This window comes from Anolis sagrei, chromosome 10, assembly GCF_037176765.1.
Source record: "Anolis sagrei isolate rAnoSag1 chromosome 10, rAnoSag1.mat, whole genome shotgun sequence".
NCBI lineage: Eukaryota > Metazoa > Chordata > Lepidosauria > Squamata > Dactyloidae > Anolis > Anolis sagrei.
In genome coordinates, this window is record NC_090030.1 from 1,931,227 (window position 1) to 1,944,509 (window position 13,283).

The 13,283-nt window shown below is 44.0% G+C and overlaps 1 protein-coding gene across 1 annotated transcript in view; it reads left to right on the forward strand.

The window, feature by feature from the left end:
• Positions 1-13,283, forward strand: part of AR (androgen receptor) — a 246,371-nt gene that overhangs the window by 208,817 nt on the left and 24,271 nt on the right. Inside the window, exon 4 of the mRNA XM_060755993.2 lies at positions 4,374-4,661. Within this exon, the coding sequence (XP_060611976.2) occupies positions 4,374-4,661 (288 nt within the window). The remainder of the gene's footprint in view (positions 1-4,373; positions 4,662-13,283) is intronic.

A 13,283-nucleotide genomic window follows, 5' to 3' on the forward strand; every position in this document is an offset into this window, starting at 1 on the left:
TTTGGAGTTGTAGTTCACCTCCATCCAGAGAGTATTGTGGACTCAAACAATGACAGATCTGGACCAAACTTGGCACGAATATTCAATATGCCCAAATGTGAACACTGGTGGAGTTTGGGGAAAATAGATTTGTCATTTGGGAGTTGTAGTTGCTGGGGTTTATAGTTCACCTACAATCAAAGAGCATCTTGAACTCCACCAACGATGGAATTGAACCAGTCTTGGCACAGAGAATTCCCATGACCAACAGAAAATACTGGATTTGATGGGCATTGACCTGGAATTTGGGAGTTGTAGTTCACCTTCATCCAGAGAGTATTGTGGACTCAAACAATGACAGATCTGGACCAAACTTGGCACGAATAATAATATGCCCAAATGTGAACACTGGTGGAGTTTGGGGAAAATAGATTTGTCATTTGGGAGTTGTAGTTGCTGGGATTTATAGTTCACCTACAATCAAAGAACAACCTGAACCCTACTAATGGTAGAATTGACCAAACGTCCCACACAGAACCCCCATGACCAACAGAAAATACTTTTTTCTGATAGTCTTTGGGACCCTTCTGACACCCCCCGCGACCCCCTCAGGGGTCCCGACCCCCAGGTTGAGAAACACTGATCTAATGCATATATGGTTCAAGAAGTGACCCATTGCATCTATGTTAGGAGAGGGCAATGAAATAAAATTGAATTTTTACTCTACACTAGTCGTTCCTTTCCATGCGTTGCTGTGTCCCAGTCTGGTGATCTGGAAAATAAAGTAATGAGAAAGTGTTGATTTCTAATGTAATTCTTTATGCTTGTGGGTGAACAGCATTTCTTGTTGTTTCTTTGTCAGTGTTGTTGTGTAGAGATTGTCTGGTTTGCCTACTCTGGAACACGCAACATATAATTGTCCTAGATCTAAGGAAGTAATGCTACCCCTCTATTCCGCTTTGGTTAGACCACACCTGGAATATTGTGTCCAATTCTGGGCACCACAATTCAAGAGAGATATTGACCAGCTGGAATGTGTCCAGAGGAGGGCAACTAAAATGATCAAGGGTCTGGAGAACAAGCCCTATGAGGAGCGGCTTGGGGAACTGGGCATGTTTAGCCTGAAGAAGAGAAGGCTGAGAGGAGATATGATAGCCATGTATAAATATGTGAGAGGAAGCCACAGGGAGGAGGAGGGAGCAAGCTTGTTTTCTGCTTCCCTGGAGACTAGGACGCGGAACAATGGCTTCAAACTACAAGAGAGGAGATTCCATCTGAACATGAGGAAGAACTTCCTGACTGTGAGAGCCGTTCAGCAGTGGAACTCTCTGCCCCGGAGTATGGTGGAGGCTCCTTCTTTGGAAGCTTTTAAGCAGAGGCTGGATGGCCATCTGTCAGGGGTGATTTGAATGCAATATTCCTGCTTCTTGGCAGAATGGGGTTGGACTGGATGATGGCCCAGGAGGTCTCTTCCAACTCTTTGATTCTATGATTCTATGATTCTCTAGGGGTCCCTTTCAAATCTAGGATACTATATCTGTCATATATAGTATCATATATGTCTCTCTGTGTGTGTGTGCATGTGAATCAGATATATCTATCGATATCTATTAGGCCTGGGTAACAACGGAAAAAATTGTTTCTAAATTCGATTCGTTTTTTGGGGTTTTTTGCGTTTCGATATTTAAAAGAATTCCGAAATTTTCCTTAAAAAAAGTTCGATATTTACGAAATTTCGTAAATGGTAAAAAAATTACAAAACAATAACGAATCAATTCGTTAATGGCGGCCGCGATCGCGCAATACGCTACAAAAACTTCTGAAGCTTCCCTCTCCCTCTGTTGTTGACTGTTGGTGTGATATTATGATTTTTTTTCACTAATTAAACAAACAGCAACCCTAAAACTTGCCCCAGACATGCGGAAATAATAACGAAACGACCTCAAACCAATAACGAAACGAATACATAACGAAATACGAAGCATTTACGAAACGAATTGAAAAATTCGTTTCGTTTTTAAGTTGCTCCAGAATGGTTCGTTATTGCTTCGTTAACAAAAAAAATAACGAATTTTTAATGAATTACGAATTAATGAAACGAAACCGCCCAGCCCTAATATCTATGGCTGGATGGCTCTTTGTCACGAGGGCATTGACTATGTTTTCTTGCCCTGGTGAAGGGAGTTGGACTGGATGGCCTTCAGGCAGCATTTCTCAACCTGGAGGTCGGGACCCTGGGGGTTGCTAGGGGGTGTCAGAAGGGTCGCCAAAGACCACCACAAAACACAGTATTTTCTCTAGGTCATGGGGGTTCTGTGTGGAAAGTTTGGCCCAATTCTCTCTTTGGTGGGGTTCAGAATGTTCTTCGATTGTAGGTGAACAATAAATCCCAGTAACTACAACTCCCAAATGTCAAGTCTGTTTCCCCCCAAACTCCATCTGTGTTCATATTTGGGCATATGGAATATTCGTGCCAAGTTTGGTCGAGATCATTCATTGTTTGAGTCCACAGTGCTCTCTGGATGTAGGTGAACTACAACTCCAAAACTCAACACCCACCAAACCCTTCCAGTATTTTCTGTTAGTCATGGGAGTCCTGTGTGTGGTTCGTGCTAATAAGTGAGACTGGTTTGGCTCTTCTGGGCTCCCCTTCCCAATGCCTCCGTTGTCTGCAATTTATTATACAAAACACATCGAAGGCACAATTCCATCATTGGTGTTCAGAATGTTCTCTGATTGTAGGTGAACTATAAATCCTAGCAACTAAAATTCCCACAGCGCTCTCTGAATGTAAGTGAACTACAACTCCAAAACTCAAGGCCCACCAAACCCTTCTAGTGTTTTCTGTTGGTCATGGGAGTCTTGTGTGCCAAGTTTGGTTCCATTCTATCATTGGTGAAGTTCAGAATGCTCTTTGGTTGTAGGTGAACTATAAATCCCATCAACTGCAACTCCCAAATGACAAAATCATTTTTTTAGTGATGGTCACTCCTTTGGTTAGTAGGAGTCTTGTGTCCAAATTTGGTGTCAATTCGCCCAGTGGTTTTTGAGTTATGTTAATCCCTTGGACTGCGAGAAGATCCAACCAGTCCATCCTCCAGGAAATAAAGCCCGACTGCTCACTGGAGGGAAAGATACTAGAGACAAAGTTGAAGTCCTTTGGCCACATCATGAGGAGACAGGAAAGCCTAGAGAAGACAATGATGCTGGGGAAAGTGGAAGGCAAAAGGAAGAGGGGCTGACCAAGGGCAAGGTGGATGGATGGCATCCTTGAAGTGACTGGACTGACCTTGAGGGAGCTGGGGGTGGTAACGGCTGACAGGGAGCTCTGGCGTGGGCTGGTCCATGAGGTCACGAAGAGTCGGAGACGACTGAACGAATGAACAACAACAACAATCCCACAAACGAACATGACATTTTTATTTATATAGATTTGAAATAATGTTGATAGGTTTGGGTGAGATGTCAATGCCTAAGGGACAATGCTGGCCACACTATGGGAAAACCAGAACACTTTCTCACCACCACCACCACCCCCCCCCCCCCCACCCCACCCGATATTCAAACATTACAAAATACCTTGGAAAAAGAGACATATCTATATAAATAAAAATGTAATGTTCATTTGTGGGATTAACAGAACTCAAAAAACAACGGGAGGAATTGACACCAAATTTGGACACAATACTCCTATCAGACAAATGAGTGACCATCACTCATAAAACACATTGAAAAACACAACAGAAGAGACTTAAAAAGCAAAAAAATACATTACAACGCGTGTGCAAAATCACATATATATACGCAAACACACATATACATACACACAAAGAACATAGATACAGACCGGGCCACAGCAATGCATGGCAAGCGACAGCTAGTTGCATATAAGATTCCCCCTACATGTTTTCTACGTATTTCCATGATAGACAATGCTATTTCCTCCATGGGAAACACACTTTGTGAACAGAAAAAAATTCTATACAAAAACAAAATTTTGAGTACTTTTTTGTACACAATAGTACACATTTAGTTGCCTTAAACATTAGCCCCTTTTCTGGGTATATTTGACCTGCTGATTCCAAAAATGACACCAGTTTTCCCCTCTAGTTTTTGAGATAGAGAACATATACCATATATGGTATATGTTCTCTATCTCAAAAACTAGAGTTACCTTCTGCACACCTGTTACCTTCTGCACACCTGTATCAGAGAAACTAGAGTTGATGCGGTCTATCTGAATCAGAGCCCCAAATAACCCCAGGAACAGACCTAGAAACCAAAACAATGCTGTGTTATGTGACTGTGGGTTGAACCTTTCTTTTCCACTCAAAGGGAAGTATCACTTCAGCCACCATCACCATTTTGTTCTTTCTTCTCTTCCCTCTCTGCAGCCCGCAAGTTGAAGAAGCTGGGCAACCTGAAGATGCAAGAAGAATCCGAGGGAGCCGGGCCCTCCAGCCCCACAGAGGAGCAGGTGCCCAAGATGTCCATGACTCGCATCGAAGGCCTGGAGTGCCAGCCCATCTTCCTCAACGTCCTGGAGGCCATCGAGCCAGGGGTGGTGTGCGCCGGCCACGACAACAACCAGCCGGACTCCTTCGCTGCCCTCCTGACCAGTCTGAATGAACTCGGAGAACGACAGCTGGTCCATGTAGTGAAATGGGCAAAGGCTCTGCCAGGTAAGGAACATCTCGAGGAAGAGGCCTTCAGGCACATCTCCTCCGTCCCAAGTGGCTATGTAAGAAGCTGTTACATTCTGAAAGTATTTCTTCATTGTGAAAAGACACCTTCTCAATGAAGCTCAACAGATTTTTCATGGAGGCCTTCAGGCCCATATTGTCCACTCCAAGTAGTTCCGTTGGAAGTTTTTACATGGTGAAGAGACACCTTCACAATGAAGCTCAACAGATTTTTAATGGAGGCCTTCAAGCCCATCTTCTCCATCCAGAGTGATTACATTAAAAGTTGTTTTGTTGTGAAGGTATTTCATATTTGTGAAGAGACACCTTCACAATGAAGCTCAACAGATTTTTCATGGAGGCCTTCAAGCCCATCTTCTCCATCCAGAGTGATTACATTAAAAGTTGTTATGTTGTGAAGGTATTTCATATTTGTGAAGAGACACCTTCACAATGAAGCTCAACAGATTTTTCATGGAGGCCTTCAGGCCCATATTGTCCACTCCAAGTAATTCCATTGGAAGTTGTTACATTGTGAAGAGAACACCTTCACAATGAAGCTCAACAGATTTTTAATGGAGGTCTTCAAGCCCATCTTCTCCATCCAAAGTGGTTACATTGAAAGTTGTTATGTTGTGAAGGTATTTCATCTTTGTGAAGAGACACCTTCACAATGAAGCTCGACAGATTTTTCATGGAGGCTTTCAGGCCCATATTGTCCATGCCAGGTAGTTCCATTGGAAGTTGTTACATTGTGAAGAGACACCTTCACAATGAAGCTCAACAGATTTTTTCATGGAGGCCTTCAAGCCCATCTGCTCCATCCCAAATTCTTACATTGGAAGTTGTTACATTATGAAGATGTTTTGTCATTGTGATGAAACATCTTCACAATAAAGCTGGAGATATGTATTCAGGCCCATCTCCTACATTACGTTGGAAGTTGTTACATTCAGAAGGTATTTCTTCATTGTGAAGAAACACCTTTCCAATGAAAGTGGACATATTTTTCATGGAGATCTTCAAGCCTAATCTTGTCTATCCCAAGTTGTTATATTATGAAGTTGGTTGAGAAGATTTTTCTTCATTAAGATGAAACAACTTCACAATGACATCTTCAGGCCCATTTCCTCTTGTTACAACTTGGGATGGAGAAGATAGGCCTGAAGACCTCCATGACCAATCTGTCCAGCTTCATTGTGAAGATGTTTCTGCTTGGGCTAAGCTTGGAAATTCAGCTTAGATTCCCACAATTCCCAGTAACTGTGGTTCTTCTAGCTTCAATGCCACTTCTGATAACCCCTCTCTCTAGACCCATTCACACTACACAATTGCAGCACTATGATTCCACTTTAACTCTCATAATGACATATTATGGAATCACTGGAATATGTAGTTTAGTGAACCTCTAGAGCTCTCTGGATGAGAACTATTTTAAGTCCTCTTCCCTGAACTTCAAATCACAGGATGCCATAGAACAAAACCTATGTATTAAGATGGAATTATATTTATTTACCTTACCTTACTTCTATACCGCTGTTCTCAGCCCGAAGGCGACTCACAGCGGTTCACAACAAATACGAACAGCAAAAATTCAGTGCTACAGTATAGAAACAGTAACAACCTAACACATTACACAATTAATAAACAGTTACTACGATACCCATTCACTGTCGTCTCGTCATCAAAAACACGTTCCAGATTCGTCATCCATTGTTCCATTCCAGTGTTCATTAACCAATCATTGCACTAATTATTCGAACGCCTGCTCAAACAGCCAGGTCTTCACTTTTTTGCGGAATACCATTAGAGATGGTGCTAGTCTAATGTCCGTAGGAAGGGCGTTCCACAGCCGAGGGGCCACCACCGAGAAGGCCCTATCTCTCGTCCCCGCCAGCCGAGCTTGAGAAGCAGGCGGGATCGAGAGCAGGGTCTCCCCAGAAGATCTCAAAGTCCTGGTGGGTTCATAGGCAGAGATGCGGTCGGATAGGTAGCTTGGGCTGGAATCGTTTAGGGCTTTAAAGGCCAATGCCAGCACTTTGAATTCAGCCCGGTAGCAGATCGGGAGCCAGTGGAGTTGGCACAACAGGGGGGTTGTATGCTCCCTGCGCTCCGCTCCTGTTCAAATCATGGCTGACGAGCATTGGACTAGTTGGAGCTTCCGAGCTGTCTTCAAAGGCAACCCCACATAGAGAGCGTTGCAGTAGTCTAGGCGGGATGTAACCAGAGCGTGGACTACCGTGGCCAAGTCAGACTTCCCAAGGTACGGGCGCAGCTGGCGCACAAGCTTTACCTTGTGAAAAAGATCTTGGAGTCCTCGTGGACAACAAGTTAAACATGAGCCAACAATGTGATGTGGCGGCAAAAAAAGCCAATGGGATGTTGGCCTGCATCAATAGGAGCATAGTGTCTAGATCTAAGGAAGTAATGCTACCCCTCTTCTGTTTTGGTTAGACCACATCTGGAATATTGTGTCCAATTCTGGGCACCACAATTCAAGAGAGATATTGACAAGCTGGAATACTGTGTCCAGAGGAGGGCGACTAAAATGATCAAGGGTCTGGAGAACAAGCCCTATGAGGAGCGGCTTAGGGAACTGGGCATGTTTAGCCTGAAGAAGAGAAGGCTGAGAGGAGATATGATAGCCATGTATAAATATGTGAGAGGAAGCCACAGGGAGGAGGAGGAGGGAGCAAGCTTGTTTTCTGCTTTTCTGGAGACTAGGACGCAATGGAACAATGGCTTCAAACTACAAGAGAGGAGATTCCACCTGAACATGAGGAAGAACTTCCTGACTGTGAGAGCCGTTCAGCAGTGGAACTCTCTGCCCCGGAGTGTGGTGGAGGCTCCTTCTTTGGAAGCTTTTAAGCAGAGGCTGGATGGCCATCTGTCAGGGGTGATTTGAATGCAATATTCCTGCTTCTTGGCAGAATGGGGTTGGACTGGATGGCCCACGAGGTCTCTTCCAACTCTTTGATTCTATGATTCTATGAAATGCTCCCCTGGTCACCACCGAAACCTGTCTAATCCTATAGTGTGGATGTTCACCTCTCTTTTTTTCTTTCACTTCGAGTTGTCTGGAAACCTTTTGGTTTCCTTTCTTGCATCTTTGGTTTTGCTTTGAGGTTTTGGTTCGTGCCAATAAGTGAGACTGGTTTTGCTCTTCTGGGCTCCCCTTCCCACTGCCTCCGTTGCCTGCCATTTATTATGCAAAACATGTCGAAGGCACTTTTTTCCACATTACTCTACCCCATACCCCTTTAATTGATTGTGTTCCATTAGTTGCCATTAGAGCGACATTCCTTTCCATTATTTGTCATTAAAGTAATTGTCAAGAGAAAACAAACTATGCGTAAGAATCGCGTCCACAAACCAATGAGTGTGAGGCAGTCCCGAGAAAAGTCTGGTGTTTGGAATAAATCCCTCCAAAACAGACGTTCTGTATTAAACTACAGCAGTCTCTTGGATGCCCAACTCTAGGAGGAAACTGGTCCATCCCAAATGGCTTTGTCTTAATGTAAACATGGGTGAAAATCATAAAAGTTGCATGAATATTTGGGGATATTTTTTTCCTTCCCTAGTAGGTTTTCCTGTGGATACTTAGGATTGAGGACCATGTGCATACAAATTCTGCCATTTTTTTCTAGTACACAATTTATAGGGCATCTCTTCACGCCTGTTTTGGGAAGTGTTTATGAAACTTATCTATTCTGGAGTCCAGATGAAAGCCTCATGGCTGCTGTGCGACTAGAAGAAGCCGAAACCCAGGAACAATCTGCAAAATTGGAGAACAAGCCCTACGAGGAGCAGCTTAGGGAACTGGGCATGTTTAGCCTGAAGAAGAGAAGGCTGAGAGGAGATATGATAGCCGTGTATCAATATGTGAGAGGAAGCCACAGGGAGGAGGAGGGAGCAGATCAAGGGTCTGCAGAACAAGCCCTATGAAGAGCGGCTTAGGGAACTGGACATGTTTAGCCTGAAGAAGAGAAGGCTGAGAGGAGACATGATAGCCATGTATAAATATGTGAGAGGAAGCCACAGGCAGGAGGGAGCAAGCTTGTTTTCTACTTCCTTGGAGACTAGGACGCAATGGAACAATGCCTTCAAACTACAAGAGAGGAGATTCCACCTGAACATGAGGAAGAACTTCCTGACTGTGAGAGCTGTTCAGCAGTGGAACTCTCTGCCCCGGAGTGTGGTGGGGGCTCCTTCTTTGGAAGCTTTTAAGCAGAGGCTGGATGGCCATCTGTCAGGGGTGCTTTGAATGCAATATTCCTGCTTCTTGGCAGAATGGGGTTGGACTGGATGAGGGCCCAGGAGGTCTCTTCCAACTCTTTGATTCTATGATTCTAATTCTAATACAGAATTTATAGGACATCTCTTCATGCCTGTTTTGGGAAGTGTTTATGAAACGTGTCTATTCTGGAGTCCAGATGAAAGCCTCAATCTGCAAAATTGGAGACACGTCTCCAGATGCACCAAAGATGGTTGCTTTATTTATTTACACCCGTCATTACTATTTTTTTCATAAACAACAATCTTTTGAGCATCTTGAGATGTTTCTCTGCTTTGTTCTGCTGTATGAGTGGGACAGTTTTCGGGGTGGACGACTGTGAAGTCCAGCTTCGGGGCCTTTGGAAAATGCAATAAAAATGTGTGGTTATTTGGCAAGACTTTTAACATAGGTCTGCTTTGATGAATACATTCCCACTGCACAAAACAAAACAAAACAAAACAAACTTCTGAAAGAATTCACTGAAGCTGAACACATGTGAGAAACTTTATCCCATGTACAGTTCTTATCTATTTGGGGGCAGTGGGGTGGATTGTCGGCTGTTGGTCAGTCTGACCAGAACCTTGTCGGAATATTATATTTAGGTAATATAATTGCCACAAAAGTTGCACTTTCGCAATAGCTTTGTTAAGTGGCATCTCTGGAGCAACCAGCCCTTCTGCAAATTGAGATATTCTTTGATGCATAATACAGGGTTAGTCAAAATGCATAGGCCAAACATACATACAATTGTATGTATGTTTGGCCTATGCATTTTGACTAACCCTGTATTGCATATTATGCAATAGAAACCTTAGTGTTATACAATTTTGACATGATCCAGAACCCTATTTTTCCCACTAGGAAAATCAAGATAGAGAAATTCAAAGAAATGGAAAGGAAATTCTTATGGAAATAGTATTGTACCCCAGCACAGTTATCAAACATGATTAACGGTAAAAGCCCAACTTGTTGGCACTGTGGCTTCAGCAAAGGATGGTATGCACATATGTGGTGGGAATGCCCAAAGGCAAAAACATTCTGGGAACAAGTAACAGGTAAAATGGAGAAAATATTTAAGATACCACTGCAAATAAATATGGAGTTGATGTTCATGGGGATATTAGGATGCAGGAAGATTGATCCAAAATATCAGGATCTATTCAAAGCAATCTCTGGTTGTACTGGTCCATTTATCTGTACAAGGACCAAGTAGCAACAGTCAGAACTGACCACGGAACAACAGACTGGTTCCAGATTGGGAAAGGCATCCGGCAAGGCTGCATCCTCTCACCCAACCTTTTTAACTTGTATGCAGAACACATCATGCGAGGATGTGCGGGGCTTGAGGAATGCAAAGCTGGGGTGGAAATGGCTGGAAGAAACATTAACAACCTCAGATATGCAGATGACACCACTCTGATGGCCGAAAGCGAGGAGGAGCTGAGGAGCCTTCTAATCAAGGTGGAAGAAGAAAGCGCAAAAGCCGGGTTGCAGCTAAACATAAAAAAAAACCAAGATAATGGCAACAAGAATGATTGACAACTGGGAAATAGAGGGAGAAAACGTGGAGGCCGTGACAGGGTTTGTATTTCTAGGGGCAAAGATGAGTGCAGATGCAGACTGTAGCCAGGAAATCAGAAGACGCTTCCTTCTTGGGAGGAGAGCAAGGTCCAGTCTCGATAAAATAGTGAAGAGTAGAGACATCAGACTGGCAACCAAGATCCATTGCCTAGTCAAAGCCATGGTCTTCCCTGTAGTCACCTACGGATGTGAGAGCTGGACCTTCGGGAAGGCTGATCGAAGGAAGAGAGATGCTTTTGAGCTGTGGTGCTGGAGGAAAGTTCTGAGCGTGCCTTGGACTGCGAGAAGATCCAACCAGTCCATCCTCCAGGAAAGAAAGCCCAACTAAAGCTCATTGGAGGAAAGGAGACTAGAGACAAAGCTGAAGTCCTTTGAATGCCACATCATGAGGAGACAACAAAGCCTGGAGAAGACAATGATGCTGGGGAAAGTGGAAGGCAAAAGGAAGAGGGGCCGACCAAGAGCAAGATGGATGGATGGCATCCTTGACGTGACTGGACTGACCTTGAGGGAGCTGGGGGTGGTAACGGCCGACAGGGAGCTCTGGCGTGGGCTGGTCCAGGAGGTCACAAAGAGTCGGAGATGACTGAACGAATGAACAACAACATTCAAAGCAATGATTCTTGCAGGGAAGGCTGTAATAACTTGGGGATGAAAAGATGCCAAAAAATGGGATATGATTAATGGGAATAATTATTTGTTTGACCAGGTCCAATCAGAAATTATTGCAATTGCAACCGGTGAGGTTATGAAGGAAGATAAAATGAGGAAAATTAAAGAGAAATGGTTCATATATTAGGAGGACATGTCTCTAGACCTCCATAGCAATTCTATGACCAGCTTTCTCCATAGACTTCCATGGCTGAGCCTTGATTCCAACCCTGGTCTCCACTTCAACACAACCCTCAAACCACTGCACCAGATAGCGTCCATACACATTACAAACTTTGATGTTGTTGTGTACCTTCAAGTCATTTCCAGTTTATGGAGGCTCTCTTCATGGGGTGCTTAGGGTGTGCAACTCACCCAATGGGTTTCCATGGTCAAATGGAGAACTGAACGCTCTCCTCTAGAGTTGTAGTCTGACACTCAAGCCATCACCAGACATCAAACTACACGTCAGGCCTCTCTACAAACTGCTCAAACTACAAACTATGCCTCATGTTACAAATGTTGTTAGCATGTGCCTCAAAGGCTCTCCTGGAGTTTTCTTAGCAAGATACCTTCAGAGGAAGGTTGCCATTGCCTTCCACTAAGGTCAAGAGAGTGGGACTTTTCCAACATCCTCCTCATTGGGTTTACATGGCCGAGTAGGGATTTCCTAGAGTCACGATTCCATATCCAAACCATTACATTGCTATCAAGGGTTTCCTTGTATGGATTTCTTGAGAGAATGTGACTTGTCCAGGATGAATCTGTATGCTTCCATCAATGAGTGTTGTTGTTGTTCATTCGTTCAGTTGTCTCCGACTCTTCGTGACCTCATGGACCAGCCCACGCCAGAGCTCCCTGTCGGCCGTTACCACCCCCAGCTCCCTCAAGGTCAGTCCAGTCACTTCAAGGATGCCATCCATCCATCTTGCCCTTGGTCGGCCCCTCTTCCTTTTGCCTTCCACTTTCCCCAGCATCATTGTCTTCTCTAGGCTTTGCTGTCTCCTCATGATGTGGCCAAAGGACTTCCATTTTGTCTCTAGTCTCCTTCCCTCCAGTGAGCAGCCGGGCTTTATTTCCTGGAGGATGGACTGGTTGGATCTTCTCGCAGTCCAAAGCACTCTCAGAACTTTCCTCCAACACCACAGCTCAAAAGCATCTCTCTTCCTTCGCTCAGCCTTCCCGAAGGTCCAGCTCTCACATCCGTAGGTGACTCCAGGGAAGACCATGGCTTGGACTAGGCAGTGGATCTTGGTTGCCAGTGTGATGTCTCTGCTCTTCACTATTTTATGGAGACTGGACATTGCTCTCCTCCCAAGAAGGAAGCGTCTCCTGATTTCCTGGCCACAGTCTGCATCTGCACTCACCTTTGCGCCTAGAAATACAAACCCTGTCACGGCCTCCACGTTTTCTCCCTCTATTTCCCAGTTGTCAATCATTCTTGTTGCCATCATCTTGGTTTTTTTGATGTTTAGCTGCAACCCGGCTTTTGCGCTTTCTTCTTTCACCTTGATGAGAAGGCTCCTCAGCTCCTCCTCGCTTTCGGCCATCAGAGTGGTGTCATCTGCATATCGGAGGTTGTTAATGTTTCTTCCAGCCATTTTCACCCCAGCTTTGCATTCATCCAGCCCCGCACATCGCCATTTGAATTCATGTCTTCTCAACTTGTAGTTCCACACTGACTGTCAACCAGAACTGTACATAACATTATTATTGTTATTATTATTATTAATGGATTTATTTCTATCCCCAGCCCTAAGACTCCAGTGGCCTAGGACTCAAAAAATAAAATCTTGTATAGCACCAAAACATTAACAAAAATAGAATCCATATATCAGTAGAATTCAATACAATTTGAAAATGCATCCATTTAAAAAAATTGGACACAACGGCACGTTAAGAGCTTTTCCCCCAAGAAAGCCACAATATTTGTTGGGTGTTGATTAGATAATAACAGTAATATTCTATTCAAAGTAGTGATTCATTAAAAATAGTACTTGGGAGCCTTTTAAACCTTGGAAGTCGAGGACTTTCAGAATGTGCTGAAAATATTAATCTCTGGAATGGTGCTTATTAAGTTCTCAGCAGAAACCAGGAAATTGCTAATGAGCATT